Source organism: Dendrobates tinctorius, unplaced genomic scaffold (genome assembly GCF_039654945.1).
Source record: "Dendrobates tinctorius isolate UK_male_01 unplaced genomic scaffold, ASM3965494v1 ptg000029l, whole genome shotgun sequence".
In the NCBI taxonomy this organism is placed as follows: Eukaryota; Metazoa; Chordata; class Amphibia; order Anura; family Dendrobatidae; genus Dendrobates; species Dendrobates tinctorius.
Genome location: NW_027361697.1, coordinates 4,186,595 through 4,210,649, shown reverse-complemented (window position 1 = coordinate 4,210,649; position 24,055 = coordinate 4,186,595). Strand labels below are relative to the sequence as shown.

General features: G+C 43.2%; 1 protein-coding gene across 9 annotated transcripts in view; it reads right to left on the bottom strand.

Moving 5' to 3' along the window:
- Window positions 1-24,055, bottom strand: part of RALGPS2 (Ral GEF with PH domain and SH3 binding motif 2) — a 177,026-nt gene that overhangs the window by 18,144 nt on the left and 134,827 nt on the right. For 3 of the 9 annotated variants that reach the window (XM_073571311.1, XM_073571310.1, XM_073571314.1), the window contains 7 exons: window positions 17,600-17,737; window positions 17,208-17,298; window positions 8,722-8,792; window positions 5,966-6,101; window positions 5,657-5,814; window positions 3,573-3,627; window positions 2,151-2,228 (listed from right to left, as the gene is read on the bottom strand). In XM_073571311.1, coding sequence (XP_073427412.1) covers window positions 2,151-2,228; window positions 3,573-3,627; window positions 5,657-5,814; window positions 5,966-6,101; window positions 8,722-8,792; window positions 17,208-17,298; window positions 17,600-17,737 — 727 coding nt within the window. The remainder of the gene's footprint in view (window positions 1-2,150; window positions 2,229-3,572; window positions 3,628-5,656; window positions 5,815-5,965; window positions 6,102-8,721; window positions 8,793-17,207; window positions 17,299-17,599; window positions 17,738-24,055) is intronic. The other 6 variants (XM_073571312.1, XM_073571316.1, XM_073571313.1 and 3 more) reach the window with 3 other exon arrangements.

Genomic DNA, 24,055 nt, shown 5'->3' with positions numbered 1-24,055 from the left:
CAGATAATATCTTTATTGGATCTGCTGGAATTGATGGTAATATGTCGGTTGAGCAAATAAGTGTGTGAGATACTTATCCAGGCATCTAATATATCATGCATTGCCGGTTACCCTGCCCTACTCCTCTCTGGGGCACAGCAAGATATGTAGGGTGGTGGAACCTGTTATTAGCAACACTGACCGAAGATACTAGTGAATTTGCCTCTCTCCAGGCGAACGGACACATAAAAGTGACCATTTCTGATGGTCGACCCCCCAAACATCAGCAAGCTCAGATTAGAGGAGTGATACTAAATGGACCTCAATCATTTTATGTTTTTTAGCAGATATCTTCCAAACCTGTTACACATGAATTTACCAGGCCACGTTAACATTGCTGTGTTTGGCCAACCTTAGTCTAATGCAGGGATCAGCATGACCTACCAGAAGCAGATATTGGAGGTCCACAAGAGCTGGGGTGCTGCAGGTTGCGGACCCCTGGTGTAATGGTATACGGTGGTCACCGTAACGCTCACATTTCCATCTCACAGAACAGCCAGATTCACAGTCCCCCCACCCATGTTTGCACATTATGCATGTAAGTAAAAGTGGTTAAACCATTCGGGGCTCGTGTATGAGGGACAAGAGCCAATGATCCGTTAAACCAAAGCGATCGTGACCTAAAGTGATCACTTGGCGGATAATACATTTCCATCTTCTGATGGTTTTTAGAATATAAATGTTACGTAAAGTTGTTCTCAGGCTCGAAGAAAAACATTGGGGGCAAAGTGGCACTTTATTGAACAAACGTACATTTCACTTAAAATTTTCATGTCTTCCCTCACTTTTACTTGTCCCCTTTTGATCCTTCCATAGCTGCACCCACTCCTCCCTGTATCAGGACTCACATAAAGGGAAAAGGGGCTTGGACCGACTTCTGCCAAACTTTCCAAAGGCCCCCAACAAACAGAATAATGTTGGCCGAACCTGTCGATATCGGTGGGATCGTCTGACAGTCAATTGGGTATGGGGGGACCTCAGACACCCCCCCCCAGCCAGAGGAGAAGGATCCTGCCGATCCTTTTGATCAGAGCAGAGATTTGGTAGCGGCTCTCTCAGCAAACACAGAAGCGCTTGGCTGAACCGAATCGGTGTATGGAGGAGATGAGAGATAAAGCTGTAGGCACACAGGATCAGTCACCTAATATGTATGGGGGCTTTAAGAGTGTGTTGTATACTTGCTAATAGGAAAAGTAAGACCCCCATACACAGTCTAATGTCATACCGAACTGTCCATTATCAACAGGTTCAGTTGACAGCTCAATGAACGTTGGGGCCTCTCAACTCTCTGCCACGGGTGATGTTGGGGAAGAAGAGGGTCAGATGCGGGGGGTTGCTGGAGCTTGTAGTGTAGAAGGGAAGGGAAAAGGCCTACAGCCAGTGCTACAATGTGGGCTGCAAAGTTATAAACAAGATAGAGAGAACCTAAAACAGGATTTTTTAAAAATGTTTTCTCTAAATTAACAATCCCTATTCTGTTTGTCCAGAGAAACAAACCCAAAAGTGACCTTCACAGGCTGTTTCCTCACTTCCATACTCGGCCCTTCCACCTCTACACCAAGAAGATTACGTGACACTTTGAATCTGCTTTCTTTGATTTCTGCCTCAATCGGGGGTGTATTTATTCAGAAACAGAGATTTAGAAATTAGCCAGATTATTCTGTGTGATTGAAAGTCATTGCCTGGAAAAAAAATACATAAGCAAACTGCAGATTCAAAGAGGAGCACAAACGCCAAAAAGAAAAAGCTCTGAAAGCATAAGAGGAGTACCCAGCACTAGAGTTGAGCAATTATCTTCGGTACCCCGCTTATTCGGCAAGCGCTATAGCTACAGAGGGAACCCGGATACCTGGATCGCAGTGGCTGAACTGATCGCCACCGCAGCTGTAAGTGTCGCAGCTGTGTCACATTCACAGCACATGCATGTAGAGCCCAACACACAGGCGCGATCTATGAAGCAGAGTTCCCGCTGTAGCTTATTCGGCAAGCACTATAGCTTGCCGGATAAGCGGGGAATCAAAGATATTCGCTCAACTTTACCCAGCACCCGAAAGAGAAGGCACACTAATCAGCCGGTGGCACAAACCATCACCAGAGTGCAGTAGTTATACCTGCTGGCCTTCAATGGGCCTCGGTATCCATTCCATGCCCCTCTTGTCATTGGACCCAGAGAATGGTACAACCTGTTCCTGTTGGATTCCATTATAGATTATCATTATTACTTACAATCTAATATCACAGAGAAAAAAATATAGAACAGACAGTGTACAGGCCGATAGGCTCAGTATAACATTAACAAATACACATGTCACTGGTATTCAAGGTTGCAAGAGGAACCAAAAAATAACACGTTTCCTACAATTATAGCGGAGACCTAAGTCGGGGTCTATTCACATGTCTTGAGGCATTCTCCTATATTAATAGAAATTGAATAAGTGATCTGTTGCATTACATATGCTAACAAGCAGGGGGGCCCCCATTGATTATGGGGTAAGTTTGGTGCCCATTGCGGTCCTGCATGTCGAACTTTTTGTTCCGTTTTAAAGAATGAACCCAGATGATCAAAGCCTTAAAAACTTTGCACCGCTCTGTACAGATTTCCTTTCTAAATCTGATTTTAAAAGGGGTGGTACCATAATTTTAAGTTATCACCCATCCATACGATAGGTGAAAACATACTAATTGTGGGCTTTCCCTCCTCTGGGACAACTACCAATCCTGAGATTGGGGCTCTGGAGTGCCCTACTTGCATGGACTGAAGGTCCTGAATGCTTCACCACCACTCTGTTCATGGTTTATGGAACTGCCAGTGAGATTACAGCGCGACTCCCAAACAGGAGTCCTGGGTTCGAATCCCAACAAGGACAACATCTGCAAGGAGTTTGTATGTTCTCCCCGTGTTTGCGTGGGTTTCCTCCCACATTCCAAAGACATACTGAAAGGCAATTTAGATTGTGAGCCCCGACGGGGACAGTGATGATGATAACGTGTGCAAACTGTTAGCGCTATATAAAAAATAAATATTATTATTATTATTATTATTATTATTAACAGGAGGCAAAAACCTGATAATTATGATGTGCTTAGGTGGTCTGCTCTAAATTATTCTGACTTCCTGTTAATGTTTGGATGGGCTTGTGTCATTACACATCAGCCAATCTGAACAGGCGGAGCTGCAGTAGGGAGGAGTCAGCAGCAGCCTGAACCAATGATGAGACAGGAGGTGTGTCTCAGACTACCTGTAGGCACTGTAGCCAAACTGCAGTCATAGATCACAGCGCTGTCCTCATGGAGATGCCATAAAATGTGGAGCTCATGACTAGACATCTCTCAAATGTTGTGCTTTAAACTGTGTAGCGTTGCAGAAGTTATCTTTTTGGGTTGTATTTTAAGGCGCCTTCCTTGACTAACTGTAAGACACTCTTGGCATCGTTCTCATGAATGAGTGTTTAAAAAAAAAAAAAAAAAAAATGCGTTGGCACAAAATCAGTGTGAACGTGGCCCAAGAGACGACTACTAAGATGTCATCTTACCTTTCAAATGCCGGCCATGACATGTCTTCGCTGAGCTCAGAACCATCACTGCTCCCTAAAATATAAAAGAAAAAAATAAAATAAAAAGTTCTGAAACCAGAATTGTGAAGAATGCTCCAAGAGCACAAAAAGATCCCCAAATAAAACTATGCTGAGATCAGATGTTGCCTCTTAAGTCATCAGCTTAGCCCATTTTTTGTATTCTACAAGAGTACTTGTGTATCATTGCGCAAAAGTTTTGTAAAGCTTAGAAGAGTCGCAAATGATGGATTAGCCGAAAACATCTGGATAATGAAAACCATAACCATGTCAAAAATATCCAGAAAATGAGGACTGAAAAACTACTGTAAAACCAGGGCAAAAGCCATAATGAATTTGATGCAAAAATAATGACAAATCTAAACTTACACTCAAAAAATTAAATAAATGATGATGAGGAGCCCTTCTTTTACAGCTTAGTTTCCTTCTGCTCCTTGGCGTGTGAAATGCCGCACAATGCAGCTGTGCATTGCTGAAACAGGTGGTGGATTATCAGACTTTCTGTATTAGAATCATAGAATCATAGAATCGTAGAGTTGGAAGGGACCTCCTGGGCCATCTGGTCCAACCCCCTGCTCAAAGCAGGATTCGCTAAATCATCCCAGTTAGATGTCTGTCCAGCCTCTGTTTGAAGACTTCCATTGAAGGAGAACTCACCACTTCTCGTGGCAGCCTGTTCCACTCATTGATCACTCTAACTGTCAAAAAGTTTTTTCTAATATCTAATCTGTGTCTCCTCCCATTCAGCTTCATCCCATTGCTTCTAGTCTTTCCTTGTGCAAATGAGAATAAAGTTGATCCTTCTACAATGTGACAGCCCTTTAGATATTTGTAGACAGCTATTAAGTCTCCTCTCAGTCTTCTCTTTTGCAAACTAAACATTCCCACATCCTGCAACCTTTCCTCATAAGACAGGGTTTGCAGACCGGTCACCATTCTGGTCGCTCTTTTCTGAACTTGCTCCAGTTTGTTGATGTCTTTTTTAAAATGTGGTGCCCAAAATTGGACACAATATTCCAGATGAGGTATTATTGGATGCTGCACTGCAGGGATTTCGCTGTACCTACCTGTGATTATACAGAGGCACACACATATACCACAGCACCTCGGTCATTGTAAGAGGCTTTTATTCCAATTTAGAAATGTAAATGCAACAAAAAAAAATTCAGGAATTCTCTGAGCTTCGTTATCTTACTTCTTCCATCTTTTTCGAGTGTTGCGATGACCGAACAGACTGATATTACTGCTGGAATGTACTTACAATCCTTTCTTTCTGAATGGCCTGATATTCTCAGTGAATTACTGGAGTGAACAAATTTCGGAGCAAGTAAAAAGGAGTTAGTTCAGTGCGTGGGCATGGCGTGAAATGCAGATTAAAGCGCTGCGCGTCGGAGGGGCTTGTTCCCTGCCCCTGCGGCACTATGATTCCATATACTCCCAATTCAATGGCACACTGTTAAAAATGGTCATCAAATGGATGAGAAAGCCAGGAGAAAAGTGGTCGGCCAGTTTTTTTTTTTTTTTTTTTTAAAGTGACGGGTTCTGCACTTAGAAATTAAATTGTGTTTTTTTTCCCATGCATTTTTTACAGCTTCCCATAGAAGCTTATTGAAAAAAACCAAACGCACAACTTTGCAGAGTCTTTGTGGGCATGAGTTTTCAGTGAATTCCATCCACTTTGAAAATCACAATAGGATTCCGCTATTTTCAGTTCCTAGCAAATTTTATACATGTTACGGACAAGCCCTTTAAGGAGAATGTCCAGGCATCGGTGACTCTGTAACAAAGAGGAATTCGTTCCATCTCTTCTAAATAAAATCCAAAAGCTTTATTATGGCATGGTTAACATTCCATGGCACTCAAAAAATAGAAAGACCATGAGAGGAAAACAGTGACGCGTTTCGGTCGTACTCCTGTGATCCTCTTTAAGGACCGTGAAAGCGCTTTTCATGTTTTTTAGCTATTCCATTATTAATGAGACATCAGGTAAAGACAATGAACGCTCCCATGAAGATAATGAGCAGGTAACCCTTTCAGATACTTACACTTACCTATGGATATCCCACTAGACAGTGTGGAGCTCTCCGCCTGCCCTCTCGATGGTGTATGTTGCTCCATGACGCTGTCATCTAGGAGGTGGCGCGGTCCGGCATTTGGGAACGTTGCACTTTTAAACTCAGCCGTGTTCATTTTATGGATGAAGCTTGAAGTTAAAAAAGAACAAAGTAGGATTCATTCATACACCGTGAATTCAGAGGTGTGGTGAAAATGAAGGAAATGACTTCCCTACTTCAGCCATGAACCCATGTGTCGGCCATACATCCAGCTTGCTGTACGAGCCTGAATAAACTTACTTGTAACCCAAACTGTGACATTTGCGGTGACCGTGTGGGATGAGATTTCGGGGGGACGGTGGTGTTGGGGGCAGCAGCACTCCTTCGACTGGAATGCTTTTGCGAGAACTTTGAGGTGAAGCTCCGACTTCCGGACCTGAAATGAAAGAAGAAATGGAATCATAAATTGATAAATCTTGCACAAAATGTTGCAGGGATCCATGTACACCTGCCTGCAGACAGTACTCAGTATCGGCACAGACAAAATTAGCTGCCATACATTTACTCTAGTTAGATTTGCCTAAAAATCCCCACATACATTGGTGTGAAGTTGCATATCGGTGGGTTTACGCAATCATCTGCTGTGTATGGGAGCCTACAAAATCTCCCCAACAGATGAAGCAGCCATCCAAAAAGTCGCCATACATGAGTGCTAGTATGACAAAGAACTTGTATGTTCCCTTAGGGTCCAGTTTCACTTAGCGACGCACCAGCGATCCCGACAACGATAAAACCTGGTAAGGATCGCTGGTGCGTCGCTAAATGGTCGCTAGTAAGCTGTCAAACAGGCAGATCTCTTCAGCGACACAGCAACGATCCTCGGCGGTCGTTGGGAACTTGTCACACAGCAGCTTTTCTGAACGATTCCAGCCTGTGTCCCTGATTTCTGCGTCACCAATGAGGTCGCTCATCGGGTCAAACACAGCGATGCGCTGACCAGTGGGACACCGATGATGAAAAAATGGCCCAGGACATTCGAGCATGATCAGCGATATCCAGCGGGGGGGTGGTACAGTCGCCGCTGCATGTCACATGTAGCGAGATCGCGGTTGCGTCATAAAATTGGTGACGCGCTAGCGATGTCGCTATGTGAGAAGGGGGCTTAAAAGAGTGCTGCTGCCCAGCATGATGTATTGATAGCCAGCTCCCCACTGTTTAACTGCGGGGAGCCAACAAAGTAAAGAAGAGTCTGTTAGCATTCTGTATAATTGTGATGCATGTTGAGAAGGCATTGAAAAAAAAAAAAAAGAAAAAAAAAAAGAGAGACCTCAGGACTTTAGTGTTGAATGATATGCCATTTAATCCAACGTATACAGAATTCCAAAGAGACGTTCAGCCCATCCCAGGATTTAACTGCGGGGAGCCGACTGTCAATAGGCTGGACATTGGCAGTCACGCCCTGTCGACCAAGCAGCCTGGTAGAAGAAGAACTGCTCTGTTGATGCGGAGCAGCTAAAGCGCTGGCAGGAGCGGTCCGTGACTACTGAGCTGGATAGAACAGGCAGGTAGTTGGCAACCAGCTGCAAGTTATTTATTTCTATTTGTTTTTTGGCTTATAGTTAAAAAAATAAATAAAGAATATACTCTTGGGACAACCCTTCTAATATTTTGGTTTTAAAATATAAGGCTGGGTTCACACGTAGCGGAACTCTCGCGGAAATTACAGCGAGAGTTCCGGAATTCCATACCGCGGGAAAATCGCATTTTAAATTCCCGCGATTTTCCCGTGGAAAAACTAGCATTTTGCAAGCGTAATTAGCTTGCAAAATGCTAGCATTTTCCAAGCGATCTGTAGCATCGCTTGGAGAACTGATTGACAGGTTGGTCACACTCGTCAAACAGTGTTTGACGAGCGTGACCAACTTTTTACTACTGAGGCCGCCTATGCAGCATCAGTAGTAAAAGATAAAATGTAAAAAATAATAAAAAAAAAATGGTGTTATTCTCACCTTCCGACGTCCCGCGCAGCGTTCCCGCCTCTCTCCACGCTCCCGTTCCCAGTAATCCTTTGCGAAAATGCCCGTGATGACGTACGTTCTCGCGGGATCGCGACGTCTCGTGGTAATTCGCGATGATGTCGCGCGAATGACCGCGAGACTTCGTGATCCCGCGAGAACAAACGTCATCGCGGGCATTTTCGCAAAGGAGTACTGGGAACGGGAGCGTGGAGAGAGGCGGGAAGGCTGCGCGGGACGTCGGAAGGTGAGAATAACAATATTTTTTATTTTAAATGCTATTTTTTACAGGGATATGGTACCCAGAGCCCGGAGGACAGTCTTCTCTCCTCCGGACCGTGGGTACCATCCGCAAATGTTCTGCTTACTTTTCGCATGGTGGGCACAGCCACATGTGGAAAGTAAGCAGAACAATGCATTCCTATGGGTGCGGGATCGCCGCGATTCCGCAAAATTAATGAGCATGCTGCGTTTTTTACCGCGAAGCGATTCCGCAGCGGTAAAACCCGCAGCATTAGCACAGCATTGCGGAATCCCATAGGAATGCATGGGATGCTTATTTTTCACGTTTTCGCGGCAAAATCGCGCGGTTAAAACCGCCGCGGAAACGCGAAAAAAAACGCCACGTGTGAACTCAGCCTAAGGCTCAACGTTGAAAAAACCCTAACCATTTGGTACGACTGCAGTCGTCTAAATTGTAGACCAAAGCTAAAACACCACATCTATGGTACAACAGAAAGAAAAAATTATTAAAAAACTGATTTGCTGTCAATTTTTTCTTATCTCATCCCACCCAAAAAAATAAGCCCTTGTTCAGTTTTATCTGGTTCTTTAAATGCGGGGAGGAAGAATAATTTTGTGTGTGTTTTTTTTTGCTTGCTCATTACCAAACAACCCTGGTTGTTAAAGGGTTAAGTACCGCGGAACAGGTCAATTCATGGCAGAGAAAATAGAATAAAAATAAATCAAAACTTCATCATTATAAAATCTAAAAAATAAATAAAGAATTCTAAAGATAATTCCGTAAGGAGGAAGACGTACCACCTACTAAATCCTCCCGAGATGCTGCCGCGCGGGGAGTGCTGGTCCCAGGCTCAATCTTCAGCGATAATCTGCAGGGAAGGTGATAGTAGAACATGAGGAGGAGATCCAGCACACAAACAAACATATGTTCTAGCGGCTCCGCGCTCCTGGAAAGTTTATGTTCTCAGCCCTGGAAATGTAAACTGGGAGCAAAGTTGAAGAAACCCTATTGAGCGTATCAAGACGGTAAATGCATGCGGCTGAGAGCAATTACCAGGGAATATTCCTGAAAACGCATCTGGGGCATGGTATACCAGTGACAAAAAGAAAAAAAAAAACTTTAAGGATTTCTGTTTTCTTTTAACATAAAATTTGTAGAGAACAAACAATTCTGAGTAAAACATATGAAGTGTATTACCCCGGTATACGCCGTCCATCATCCATGTATACATCTGTAAAATCAAAACCAGCGGAGAAGTAACGTTACTGGCAACACAACATCTGTCCGGCACAGGCGTCACATACGTAGAATCGGCCCAAGCGAAGGCCCACGGGGTGAATGTGGCAACCAGAGGACATGTGGCATAAGGGGCTAGAAACCAGGGAGAGGCAAGGACTCTTAGGCAATGTTCACACATGGCGCTTTTATCTGCAGTGAAACCTGCTCTCTTGGCACTAAAACTTGTTGAAAAAAAAAAAAAAAAAAGCCGGATTTGCTTGGTGTTTGTTGCTTTTTTGTGCGCTTTTGTCATTCCACATCTGTCTCTTGTGCATGCTGATAAAAGTTTAGTGCCAAAAATAAAACAAAAAAATCCGATTGCACTTCATCAGGTTTTGGCAAAAAAAAAACGGAGCAAAACCCTGATTACATTCATTTTTTTTTCAGGGCTTTTTTTCACCACCCATTACTTTAAATGGGTGAAGGGTGCTGAAAAAAAGGAGACATGGTCTTTTCTGCAAAACCTAAGGTTCTGCACAAAATACTGAAAAATAAAAAAAAGCTGTGTGCATGAGATTTCTGAAATATCAGACGTAGCTGGGAATGCAAAAATAAGCTGAAAATAGCATAAAAAATGCTGGGGAAAAAACGCGCATGTGTGAACATAGCCTTTTTTGTTGCTAATTTTTTATGTTATGGATTTGTTATAATGGACACTTGTGAAACTTCGTGCCCCTGAGAAACTGGCATATGTCTTATACCAGACACTTTCAGCTTCCTCCACATATGGACATGGTTTAGCAGCAAGGGACATCACTAAGACCGGTATCACAAGTCTGTGAAATACTAATTGTGCTCTATTCTGATGACCAAAAACTGGGGTCTCCAGCCCTGAGCTGACCACCTCTCTTAGGGCTCATACTCACACGCGAGAAACTCGGACGAGTCTTGCACGTCAATACCCGGCACTCGGATCGGAGCGTTCAACTGCATAGAAATACATGAAGCTAACACTCCGATCCGAGTGCTGGCGGCAGTGCCGGGTATTGACGTGCGAGACTCGTCTGAATTTCTCGCATGCGAGTATGAGCCCTTAGGCACGGACAGCGAGAAACCAGCAAGTGATACCTAAAAATGCAACAAAGAGTGGAAAAATTGTTAAAAATTTTTGCACATAATTGTAGCGTAAAGTACTTGAACCTATAGATGCCAAGAATTAGACAGCAATAAGTCAGGCTTTCTGTACATCTGCTTCTGAGACGGACAGCGCTAGTTTTCCCTTCAAATCTACAGATTGTGAAATCCGCAAGACGACAGATTCCAAGTCAATAGGATCAAAGGGCACTGGAGCAAAAAACAACGCAGAAGAGAAGAGACCCAAAGGGTAAGATCCCACAATGAGTCTTAGGTCAGCTTAACAGTTCCAGCAAAGTGGATGGAATTAATAGACATCTCCTGCCCAGTGTGTTTTTTTTTACGCTGCATAAACTGATATCATGTTATATATTACGTAAAAAAACAAAAAAAAAAAAACTAAGAAACACATCGTGGGAACGTAGCCTAAGATTACGGCCATAATGGCCAATTTTCCATTGTGAAATATCCAGAAAAGCTCCATCAAAATTTGCAAGTATTAGATGTGGATTTGTTGCGGTTTTTCACATGGATCCTGATTACATTTTTTAGATCTAGCCTTTGGGTGAGATTTTGTAGACTCTTATCCACTCTGCTGCTGCTGTAATAAGCGGTGGATTTTCCACCTACAAATCTTGACAGTCTACCAAAGCATGAGTGCAGGTGGAAGTCTCTAGGGTAGAAGCCGCCATAACCCCATATTGAGGTTAAACTCTGATTATGATGCAGTATTGTCCCCTTGTAGAGACTCTTAACATGAGTTATATCTGACTGGACCCAAGCAAGGTAACAAGACAAGATGGGTCTTTAAAACTGAATCCACCAGTGGTGGCGCCTCCATCTACAACACAGAAGAGGCTTTTGGAGTTTTTTTTTATTTGAATGATTGACGATGCAATTAAGGCAAGAAGTCGATGGTAACCGGGAAATAAAACAAGCTGCCCTCTGTGTCCTGTGCATCTTCTACTGCTTTCATTCACCCCAGCACTTCGATGCTTTGCATATTCAGTCTCCAATATTCCCATCCGCATTCCCTTCTAGACCTTTTCGTTTAGCTTCGTGCCAGCAGAGATGAGAATACTGCTTAAAAGAAGAGATTAATCACTGATCGCATCACAAACTCAAGCGGTCCAAACCCGTCCTAGATATCGGCCAACAGTCCAACATGTATGGGGGGGGGGGGTGTCTCCTGACTTTTCCCGACTGATAACGTTGGGGAAGAAAAGGATCCAGACAGTTGACTTTCGATGGCTGCTGAGGAGTCTGGTAGTGGATTGCTCAGAGAACACGAGCGCTCGGCTGACGCATTGGGGCGTCAGGGAAAACAGCAATCGGCAGAATGATCGTGTGCCAATCACTAACTAATGTGTACTTTGGGCCTTAACTGACAAATGATCCCTCCGTATTTACAAAGAGGTTCTTCAGCAGCTGTATGTATACAGTTAAGGACCCAATAAATGCTACTTTAAAGGCTGATAAATGTCCCAATTATAGCAGGACCAGATGACCACCTAACGTGCATTGGTGGTGAGATCCTGGAGATCTTCGCAGCGTTCTCCGCCGATGTGACAGCATTATTAAAGAGACGATTGTTTAGGAAGCAGTGTGTCCTGGAGCAGTCAGGAAAACCGAAAGACTCCAGGTATCTTCAGGTTTTCTTCAGGATAATTCATCAGTCTGTTCTCACACCCAAGTGATTGTGTAATAAGTACAAGGCCGGGGAGAAAGTGAGCGGACGAGACGTGTGCGGATAGGAAGAAACGCATTTCTCCCAGCAGGCATTAATAAAGTGTTGGCTGGATGAACAGAATTCATCACACATTACCTAAGAGGTCTCCCATGACATCCTAATCCCAGGTCATCATTTATCTGCGATGTACCAGGGGAAGCTCTAGGTGTTCTTGGCATTTTGCTTTGCAGTGATGTAACTTGAAGCGCGTGGGCCGCAATGCAAAATCTCCAACGAGACCCCCAACTATCACAGGTTGTTAATATTTTTATATGACCTTTTGGGCTTTCCCTAATCTCCAGGGCCCGGGTGCCACTGCAACCCCATCACCTACTGTAGTTATGTTCCTGTTCAATACTGTGGATAGCACAATATAGCAGCATGTACGGATGGATTTGGAGCCAGGAAGATCATTGTCAAGCAAGTTCACCTCCAACTCATTAAGTCTAAAACAACTTTCCACTGGACTCCCCCCAATAACGTACATTTTAACACACTAAGCATGTTGATCCTATGGATTGAGAAGGAGTAAACCCACAGAAGGGGCCATATACTTTCGGCTGCAGTCACATGTCTGTGTATGATCCAAGTTCTGGACCTGCTGCAGTTATCTTCACCCGAACTCAATGGCCTCATACAGGCCAATAGTAGAACCGCGAAACACGGATGTGTGAATCCGGTCTTAGAGTAGGGGAAAAAAAGTAGGAATGCTCATTAATTAATATCAGCCATAGATTTTATTTTCCAGCTTTAATAGAACCCTAGCTGCACGATACACCAACCTGATGGCGCCATTCTGCCCTGCCGACCTGTCCATACGATGCCACCTCTTGCACGTGTTTTTCACCAACACTTGGTCGCGCCCCGTTCTCCTGGTTATTTGTACAACGTTCCCCTTCCTTCCAACTCTCGCTTTATAGAGTAGAATCACATTTTTCGATTCCCGCCATCTGTTTACAATTGCTTTCGAAATCTGTCTTCCATCCTCAAAAACTCAGAAATGGCTTTGGTCTGGCAGCGCGTCTAGGAGATGGATTGCTCACAGATAATGCGAGCTTTTGTATCGTGCATGGTTTCCTGTAAACAGCATTTTACGAAATGGCGTTGATGGGGAATTGTGTAACACGACCGCAACGCACGGCTGCAGGCTCCACTAATATGCATTTGGTCGCAGACACTCGGTATGGCGCCATTTATGCCAGGATTACATTCGGCGCTGTTAGACATCCTTACGTCTCATGCAAACAGCAGAGCTGCAGGAACTCTCCGCGGCACGTTGAAGATCTGTCTTGTAGAAACCATGGTCTGTAATATCACATCCAATGTAATACGCTACATCTGATATATGAAATCGGAGACATACAGGGCACCCAGACTTGTCTGTGGATCTCTACTGTTCCCTTTGTGGTACTCGAGGTCTGAAAGTCACTCAACTGTCAATGGAAAGGTGACAACGGTAAGGCTATGTGCACACGCTGCGGTTTTTGCTGTGGATCCGCTCCGGTTTTGGCCGCTGCGGATCTGCAGCAGTTCTGCAGACAGTGTACAGTAGCATGTAAGGCTATGTGATTTACATTCTGCTGTGCACATGCTGCGGATTTTTAACTGCGGAAAAGCTGCGGTTTTGAATCCGCAGAAAGAAATGACTGGTCACTTCTTTTCTGCAGATTCTGCTGCGGTTTACCATCTCCTCCATTGTAGAGGTGATAAACCGCAGGCCATTTTACCTACGGTTTTACCTGCGGTTCCGCAGATACAAATCCGCAGACCAATCCGCAACGTGTGCACATAGTCTAAAGCCATTCTGTGGAAGGGTCTCTTACATGGCTATATCGGGATAACTGTGTGCCCCACGGTCCAGCTCTGCCTCATAAAGGGATATTAACCACATGTTGACGGGATATATTAGGAAACAACTTATAAAGCCAAGTGATTAAAGGGCTCGTCTCCTCTTGTTGAGCAGGAGCGCACTGCTCCCCCTGCCTCCCGGCATCCTGCTTTCTAAGGATATGGCGCGCTCCTGCTTGACTGACAGTTCGGACCAGCCATATTGTTATGCCGCTGCCTCAAAACTGTGCAACCTCGGATTCTTCTGGCAGAGACAACCTTGCCATGGAGCTGGCCGGGTCCAGAAACTTGTCAGACTTCAGAGCAGCGCTTACAAGCCATATGAAAAAGCGCTTGTTAGTACTGCGCTCCTTGCTTCCAATTGTCTTTTTTTTTTTTTTTTTTTTTAGTACTTCACAATTTTACCCATAAAAGATGAGAAAGCCCTTTAAAAAGACAGACTCAATATTTCTACTGGATTCTGGCATTTCATTACATTTGTTAATACTACACAAGACGACAAATATGCCGTCATGTAGACTCGCTCCAGACAAAACATCTGCATTCAGCGGCAGGAAAAGCGCTCACGTGGTTGGATCACAACCTCCATGTCTAGCAACGCTGGAAGCCTGGTTGCAATCTACTTCTGCCAGAGTAAAGGAAAAAACAAAAGCCTATAAACCTTTAACTACTCAGCTGGGAAACCATATTTTATGACTAGTCTTCTGCACTAGCTCTAATTAATCATTGTGATTAAAGGTCAACAAAGCTCATGAGTCGCTTTAAAAAGCAGAAAATCTGCTAATATTCACAAAATTACACACGTGTGGAATACTCTGCAGTTTTGCAAACAGTTAGTAGAAGATTGGTACATGGTCAACATTCTCTCTAGGTAAAAGGACTTTATTCTAGAATGCAATGTTTCGCTGGAAGCCCCGACTCCTACAGTGGCATGTAAAAGTTTGGGCACCCCTGATCAAAATTACTGTTATTGCGAACAGTTAAGCAAGTTGAAGACGAAATGATCTCAAAGGCCTACAGTTAAAGGTGACATTTCCTTTGTATTTGGATCATGGGCCAGTCGGCGCAAAAATTTGGGCACCCTGCATGGATAGGACCTAGTAACACCCACTTTTGAAAGTATCACAGCTTGTGAACACATTGTGTAGCCAGACAAGAAATTCTTGTTTGAGGTATTTTTATCCTTTCTTCCTTGGAAAATTCTTCCAGTTCTAAGAGATTCCTGAGTTGTCTTGCATGCACTGCTATTTTGAGATCTAGCCATAGATTTTCAATGGTATTCAAGATCAGGGGACTGTGAGGGCCATTGTAAAACCTTCAGCTTGCGCCTTTTGAGATCGTCTATTGTGGATTTTGACGCGTGTTTAGGATCATTATCCATTTGTAGAAGCCATCCTCTTTTGAACTCTTTTTTTTTTTACAGATGGTGTTATATCAAGAATTTGTTGCAATTTCATTGAATCCATTCTTGCCTCTACCCATGAAATTTTCCTCATGTAATTGGCTGCAACACAACCCCAAAGCATGATTGATCCCTCCCCATACTGAATGGTTGGCAAGATATGTTCTTTTTCTGAAATTCAGTGACCTTTTTATCTCCACACACACCTTTGATCACTGTAACCAAAGAGTTCTATTTTCATCTAACCGTCCACAGGACTTATTTTCGAAGTGCGTCAGGTTTGTTTAGAAGTTCTCTGGCAGACTTTTGATGCCGATTTTTATAGTGAGGACCCAGGAGAGGTTTTCTTCTGACGACTTTTCCATGAAGGCCATCGCTATGCAAGTGTCTCTGAACAGTTGAACTATGGTACCATAACTCGAGTTTACCAAATCTTTCTGAAGGTCTTTTGCAGTCAAGCGGGGAGTTCTTATTTTCCTACAGGCATCACTCACTGAAATTTTGCTTGGTCTTCCAGACCTTATCTTGACCTCCACTGTTCCTGGTAACTGCTATTTCTTAACTACATTTAAAACTGAGGAAAGTGCAACTTGAAAAACGCTTTGCTATCTTCTTGTAACCGCCTTCTGCTTCGTGGGCCTCCACCATTTTCGTTTTCAGAGGGCTAGGCAGCTGCTTAGAAGAGCCCATAGCTGATGCTTTTTGGCACAAGGTTAGAAGAGGCTGGATTTTTCTAAAGCAGGGAAATTTTCATTACTCGGCCTTTCCTAAAGAGGATTGTGAACAAGTCATAACCCTAACAGGCTAAATAAGGTATGAAACCTTGGTCAAAGTAATTTGAGCACAAATCTCCAAGGGTGGCGAAACATTTGTATTGGCCTATATTCCTTTTTATAAAAATGTAAAAAATGACTATATATATTTTGTTGTGCCTAAAATACAAAAGGAATTGTGTCATCTTTAACTTTAGGCCTTTTAGAGATCATTTCATATTTAATTTGTTTAACTGTTCACAATAACAGTAATTTTGACCAGGGGTGCCCAAACTTTTACATGTCACTGTGCAAGTTTAAAACACATAATACTATGCCTTGATAAGGTTACTATAAGCATTCATTCTCACTTTTACTGCCCCATGCCTACATTTCTCAGCATCCCACTGATTGAACCCTGCGGTCCTACATCGCAGCACATGACCGTGGAAGCAGACTGGGAAACAACATCCCCCAGTAAATCGACACTTCTTTCCCCAACTCCAGTGTGCTGCTGACGTTTGCCTCTCTTCCTATGTTTTTTAATTATTTCCACATGTTCAGCAATACAAAAAAAAGCAATCATTATTATTCTGTTTGCTGGCAATGGGTTTCATAAAGTAGTCCTAACTGTTCTATTATTTCATCCCAGAGATGGATTCACAGCTACACTGTCTGTCGTAGCTGCTAATGAGCATGTGCTACATAGAAACGGGAGAGCAGGATCTCCTTTAGGTCTATGGTGAAGCCATAGCAGCAAGTCCATACTCACTAGCTCAGAGACAACTGACCAGAGTTGTAGCCTGGCGAAAAATTCAAGAAATGGGTCATAATGGACAGAAATAGTGTTATTTTTCATGTACACAAGACAGATTATTCTGAAAAGCCACTTAAAATGATAGAAAAATATTCAGGATTGAGAGTCCTCAGTAGTTGATACCTTTTAATGGCTAACTGAAAAGATGGTAATACATTGCAAGCTTTCGAGACTACCTATGTATGCTTGCAATGTATTACCATCTTTTCAGTTAGCCATTAAAAGGTATCAACTACTGAGGACTCTCAATCCTGAATATTTTTCTATCCACTGGCTAACACGGTACAAAGATATACATCTTTCCTGTATCTTAAAATGATAGGCACTCTAGAATAGTTGAAAGGAGCAAGAAGTAGAAGTAAAAAGTGGAGCTGTAAACTTACTTATAATTATCGTCTTCTACAAATTTTTGAAGCTCTTCAATGTAGCGCATGGAGTTCAGGTATTTCTGGACATGCGGCAACAAGGGGATGTCTGCGAAGAAAAGAGGAATCATGCAGCGTTTGGTTTACCCTATTTTATGCCCGTGCAGCCATCAACTTGGCTTGCTCAGATATGATGAATGTTGAGCGAGAAAGGGCAAGAAAGGAGCACGGGAAAGTCGCATAGCCCAGCTCATTCTCTCCTAGGTAAAATGTAGCATCTTCTGCACTGAATTGTAGTCCGTTGTAGCTTTCACTGTTGTGGTGGGGTTCGGGGACCGCCAACATCGCCTTAAGCCAGAATCTATGCATAGACCCCCCCCCCCCCCCACATCTCTGATGCCATTTCTTACCATATTCGCAGGACTGCTGAAGGTCAGAGATTATCCTCAGGATGTTATTCATCAGATTGGATCTCTGCTCGTTCTCCAGGATGCTGCCGGTAGATGGATATGCAGAATCTATGTACGTCAGATCCGAGAGGTAAATACCTGCGAGGACAACAGGGGAGAGAGAATATTAACAGGAATCTCATGATAATATAGATCATTCCTATTACATAAGTTGTCCATTATTTGAGGATAATTATGCTCGACGTCCTTGTGGAAAGCCATCACATGAGCAGTAGCACTTGCCTATTCTCCTACGAGTCTTCCAAGTATAAGGAGCCTTATAGCAATGTCTCCTAAAGAGAGTGACCAATAAGCTTTAACAAACAGCTGCTTGTTTCTCTCTCCAATAGTGGAAAAAAAACAATTCACATTTGGACGCTACCATGAATGGATGTTTTCCAGAGAGAAAAAGGTGACCCCTGATGAAGCATGCTATGTGAAACGTGTGTCGGGTTCGGCGGACACCTGGACTCCCCTTACCTTGGTGGTACCATGCATTTGACTACGATGTACTTACTTTCTTTTATTATTTGATGCAGATCTTCATGGCGAATGGCACCAGATATTAGTATATGCACTTCTGTTGTCAGCATATTGACGTGTCTTCATATTCCTACTGTTATTTTGCTTACTTAATGCCCCTAATACATATATATCTCAAAGTCATTTATTGAGGATTATTGCACCTTTTTCTTTCCATATACGGTATGTTTCATTTCATGTATCGCTAATGCCCATCTGTATTATACCATCCTTTGGGTTTTCCTGCTGCCCTTTCTCTTCTCACATTTCTCTACATTGTATGGATTCCTTGTATTGTGTTTTAATGTTTTTATACAGCTTTCAAAAAAAGTTTGATTGCATTATTGTATGGCTGTAGTCATGCTTTCTTTGGCAGGTTATCCATAAATGGATGTTTTCCATAAAATTAAGTCCTAGAGGTCTGATGCACACATGCTATGCTTTTTCAACAGCTTATAGGTGCAAGAAAAAAAAAAATAACAGCACTATGGATGGCACGATTTTGGGGCACTATTCAAAAAAAAATCCATATGTGGTCAGATCATCATTCAGGGCTTATATGCGAAAAAGGTCTCCATTTCCAAAAAGTATATGAAGTAGGACATACTTGAATATTTGGTCTCTACATCTGCTATGGCCAAGCGATCGCCATTAGTGATGAGCGAACATGCTCAGATAAGGTGTTACCTGAGCATGCTCTGGTGCTGACCGAATGACTTTGGCGCGCTCAAACAATATGTTTGAGTCGACGTGGCTGCATGTCTCACAGCTATTCGACAGTCACAACACATTCAGGGTTTACCTAACAGGCAATAACTGCATGTGTTGCGGCTGTCAAGCAGTTGCGAAACATGCAGCCGCGGGGTATTTGAGCATAACTTTCAAGCACGCCGAAGACATTTGGTTAGCACAGGAGCATGCTTAGATAACACCTCATCCAAGCATGTTTGCTCATCACTAATCACCATCAATAAGAATAGTCTGCAAAATGAAATACTGGAAGAAAGACGATTCTTCAAAATGAGCCAGAAGATTGGTGGGACCACTCGAATACGTCATAAACCAGGCAGAATAAAAAAAAAAAAAAAAAAAAAAAAAAGATTTAATGTGAAACAAAGTTCTAAAAATAAGGAGAATCTGGATCCTCTGCACTCCCTTTGTCCTAAAATTACAGGCATCTGTAGGTGCGTGTAAGCATTTGACTGTAAAACCATTATCCATTTTTCCAATAAGAAATCATAGTAATTTTGAGAATCCGTGGGTCACCCAAATTTTTAACTACCTCAATCAATTATACTGAATCCCTTGTAACTGAGATCATTTCTATAGACGTCAGACAGTGAGTTTTTCTGAGCTGAGATCATTTTGAATTGCCTGCGGCATTAACAAAAAGGGGCTGGAGAGAATAAAACATATTAGATGCTGACAAAAGTAAGACCGCTACCCGAGCAAGAGACGTGTAAAGTGAGACTTCTCCCTGCGTGACGGGACATGATGCAGATACAGCGCTTAAACAATTTAAAGGGTCTCGTGATTTATTGTTTCGGAGATTTTTTTTGGTAGCCCGACAATAGAATTATTGGTCTTGAGTATGTTCACAGGAGAGCAAAGGCTATGCCTTCAAGTTAAAGCCAAATAACATGCTGTGCTTTTGTGCAAACACCAAGTATTGATCAGCAATCCTACTACGCCAGGCAGCATAAGCTAGGAACGTTTGGATCAAGGGAACTTGTACATCTATCCGTCTCCTCTACACCATTCCCTTTAATGCTGGGATAAGGTGGTATCGGAGCATGCTCGGGTGCTAACCGGGTGTCTTCAGCGTGCTCAAAAATACGTGTGAGTCCCCGCAGCTGCATGACTCGCAGCGGTTAGGCAATCCCTCCGTGTGTTGTGGGTGTCAAACAGCGGCGGGGATGCAAACATTATCCGAGCACACTGAAGACACTCTGATGGCACCCAAGCATGCTCGGATAACACCTTATCAGACCACGTTCGTTCATCATTAATCTCTTCTTAACATGTAATGTTTTAGCCAAATGGAGAAATAATCAGTGGGATGGAGCTAAAGTCGTCAAGTTTTCTGAATAATCAGCACATATACATTATGCCATGCACGATGGTCTCACGAAAAGATCAGATATACCCAATTGATGTTTCAAACAACTACGATTGTTCGCGGACCAAAAGTTGATCATTTGCCACATAAAAAACATGAAAAGAAAGATCGATTTGTTCGAAATAATCTATTTTTTACAACGTTTGTCTAATGTGCATTTGGGGCCTTTAGTCTTAAGGTCTCATATGCTAATATTAGATGAAAGTCAGTGGGACTGGCAGACAGACAATGTGATGTGTATGGGAGACCTCCTGACTCTACTCAAAGAGCATGTCTGGGGGAAAGAAGAAAAGATGGGTCCATTGGAATTTCACCAGCCAATCTCTCAGCATTCAAAACACAACCACTAGGCTACGAGAATTTCTCGTGTATGGGGGGTGCCAGGAGAGACGGCCATCTGCCAAACATTTGTTCGTCCACCAGGTATCACACATGCATGGCCAACTTTAGACTTAAGCCGGCCATACATGTTCAACTTGTCGGCCGAACCTGCCAATAATCGACAGGTTCAGACTATATGGAAGCACCGACCAAATGATGGTCGTGAGAGAAGACAGGAGCGTTAGGAGTCAGTGGGGTGGGATAAGCATGACTTTTTTTCCAACCTCATGTCCACTGACAAGTTTATAAGACTTTGTTTGGCCGGTTGCAGTTCGGTAATAAACTCACGCAATTACTTTCTCTTCTTGCAGAAGACATATTTGAAAACCATATTTGCGTAAGAAAGCATTAAAATTCTCCATATATTTTCAGGGTAAACTCGGGAGCCATACTTTGTTCTGTTTGCACAGCGGGGGCCCTCCGAACGCTGACCACAAGCCTCTGTGTCCACTAAAAACATGTGGTTAATCAACAGCGGAAATATATGCAGCGTTCGGCTTCCTCCGAGCAATTTTCTGGTCGGTTCCTCGGTCAATACATCCTTCACTGTAGTTTTAAAGATGAATTAAACAGACGACGAGAGACACAGAAATCAAACAAGCCTTGCCTGGGAATATAAAGCCGGAGCGCGGTGGAAAAACGATTCCCAAAACGTATATGCACCTCCCCCCCCCCCCCTTCTAATGCTCTTTGCACATGCACGGATCTAAAAACATATAAAACCAATAAACAGGCTCTTCTGTCAGAGCAATTACCCCAAAACCAACTTGTATGGAGTCTCTTATAATTGTGTATTCAACTATTCAGGGGGCATGTCGGCCAAAATCCTGATCTATTCCCAAAGGCGACAGCTAGTGACGACAACGGCGACTAATGATTGTCGGAGCGTATTTACATTTCATGCTACCCCTAGGTACGAAGACTGAACAGGAGACATTAAATATACTGAAATGGTACTTGGCACACTAGGGCTCATTTATCAACACTATCAAGAGGATTAAATTAAAAAAAAAAAAAAAAAAATCACTAAATTGAATTTTCGTCAAATTTATCAAAGTCTCGTCACCACTTAATTGGGCGCAGTTTTAGTCTGTCCTAAAGTCTGCCCGCCCTAAAATCTGCCCATGAAATGAGCAAGTGGAAGATTAGCAATATTTCTGGGCACAAGCTTGATAAATTTGTTTAAAAAGTTATTACGTCAAACCCCCCTCCTCCAATAAACCATGTCTATTTAATTTTTTTTTTTTTTTTTTTACATTTTGGCTAACAAATAACCAAGATCTTTGGGTGTTTATTTCCTACAAAAATTGTTGCAAACTGCTTGATAAATTGTGGGTCAGTGTCCTCCTGTGCTAACAATTCAAACAAGATTTTCCAAAATAAGGTGCCCACAATACATAACAGCACACGTGCCTATAGGCACAGAAAAACCACACATGCAGCACAGCAATATATAAACTGACAGTCAGTGTTCACACTTGCATTTGGAGGTCCCTTTTGTGTTCAGTTATAGGAGTGGAAAAACTAAACTTCTGGAGGAAAAAAAAAAAAGGGATCCACCTTACGACAGTGCCTTCCACACCCCCTTAGACTAAAGGCCCCGTCTCACTAAGCAATCTCGGTAGCGAGATCGCTGCTGAGTCACAACTTTTGTGACACAACAGCGATCTCACCAGCGAGATCAGCGAGCGGCCCCCCTGCCGGTATCGCTGATCGCTGCAAGAAATCTCTGGACATTTCTTTGGTCGCTGGTCTCCCGCTGGCCAGCACGCATCGCTGTGTGTGACAGCGGGAGACCAGCGATCAGGTGTAAAAAATAGTAAAAAAAAAAAAATATATAGTTATTCTCACCTTCCGACGTCCCGCGCAGTCTTCCGGCCTCTCTCCACGCTCCGGTCCCAGTGATCCTTTGCACGAATGACCGCGAGACTTTGTTATCCCGCGAGACCGTGACATCTCGCGGTCATTCGTGCAAAGGATCACTGGGACCGGAGCGTGGAGAGAGGCAGGATGGCTGAACGGGACGTCGGAAGGTGAGAATAACTATATTTTTTATTTTGATTCTATTTTTTACAGGATGGCCAGCGATGCCGGGCGCTCGGCATCGCTGTGCTGATCGCTGGTGAAGCTGTCTGTGTGACAGCTCATCAGCGATCACATAGCGACTTACTAGCGATCCTGACACCTTGATATCGGTGTCGGGATCGCTGGTATGTCGCTTAGTGAGACGGGGCCTTAAGAGAGTTAAGATTTCAATTACCACAGCCCTTTACTCTCTCCCTGCTGATGTCAACTGCTGGAGGACATAGGCAGATTTGCTAAACTAACATGAATAATTCACTCAAAAAAGGGATCTAGGGAGCAACATTTCTCCTCACCCAAAGAGGTAATTACAAGCTGCTTATTTGTAGAGTCCTGGGATTACAGCAGCCTAGGTAACAAAGCATTAATGAGAGTTCTGACAGGAGAGGCGTTGTGTAATTTGAGCTAGTTTGCTTGTACATACAGCAATAGGCAGTTTCCTACCTATAAATAGTGGATATACACCTAAATATTCCACAGCATTATAATTCTCTAGAGGATACATCAAACAATATAAAGGTGTTTAAAAGCATATAGTAAATATAAAAATAAATTAAGAAACCCCTCTTACAAATAATGATGCCTCTTCTATATGCCATCTGACTAAGGGTGTGTGCACACGCTGTGGATTTTGCTGCGGATCCGCAGCGTTTCTGGCCCTGCGGGTCCGCAGCAGTATCTGCTGCGTTGTACGGTACCATTTTACTCTATGTAAAATGGAAACCACTGTGCACATGCTGCGGAATTTTCCGTGGTTTCAAATCCGCAGAAAGAAATGACAGGTCACTTCTTTCCTGCAGATTCCGCTGCGGTTTACCATTTCTTCCACTGTAGAGGTGATAAACCGCAGGGCAAAACCGCAGCCTAATCCGCAGGTCTTTAGACATAAAATTTACCTGCAGATTTTACAAAATCCACGGGGAGAAATCCGCAGCACCTAAAAACTACGTGTGCACATGCCCTAAAAGCTCATGTGCTACATTAAGGATTACGAAAGCTTACTTAAAACTTGTATCATGTTTCCATTGTAGCCACAAAACAGCCCCCCTCCAAAAAAAAAAAAAAAGAAACCGAAGAAAAAAGGTCAGACCCCCGCATGGTCAATCTCCAGTTACAGAGATTTTAGCACAGAGGCGCATTACATAAGACATCTATCCCTCCCTATCTCAGCAAGGACATAACGCAGAGCATTCTCTGCTCGACACAGATCCGGGGCAGGCGAGAGCGAGAGGTAAGTGATTGGCTTCTTACTTCTATAAGTCACAAAGGTGCTCGCTGTAGCCTTAAGAGGTATATTGAAAAAGCCCTATAAA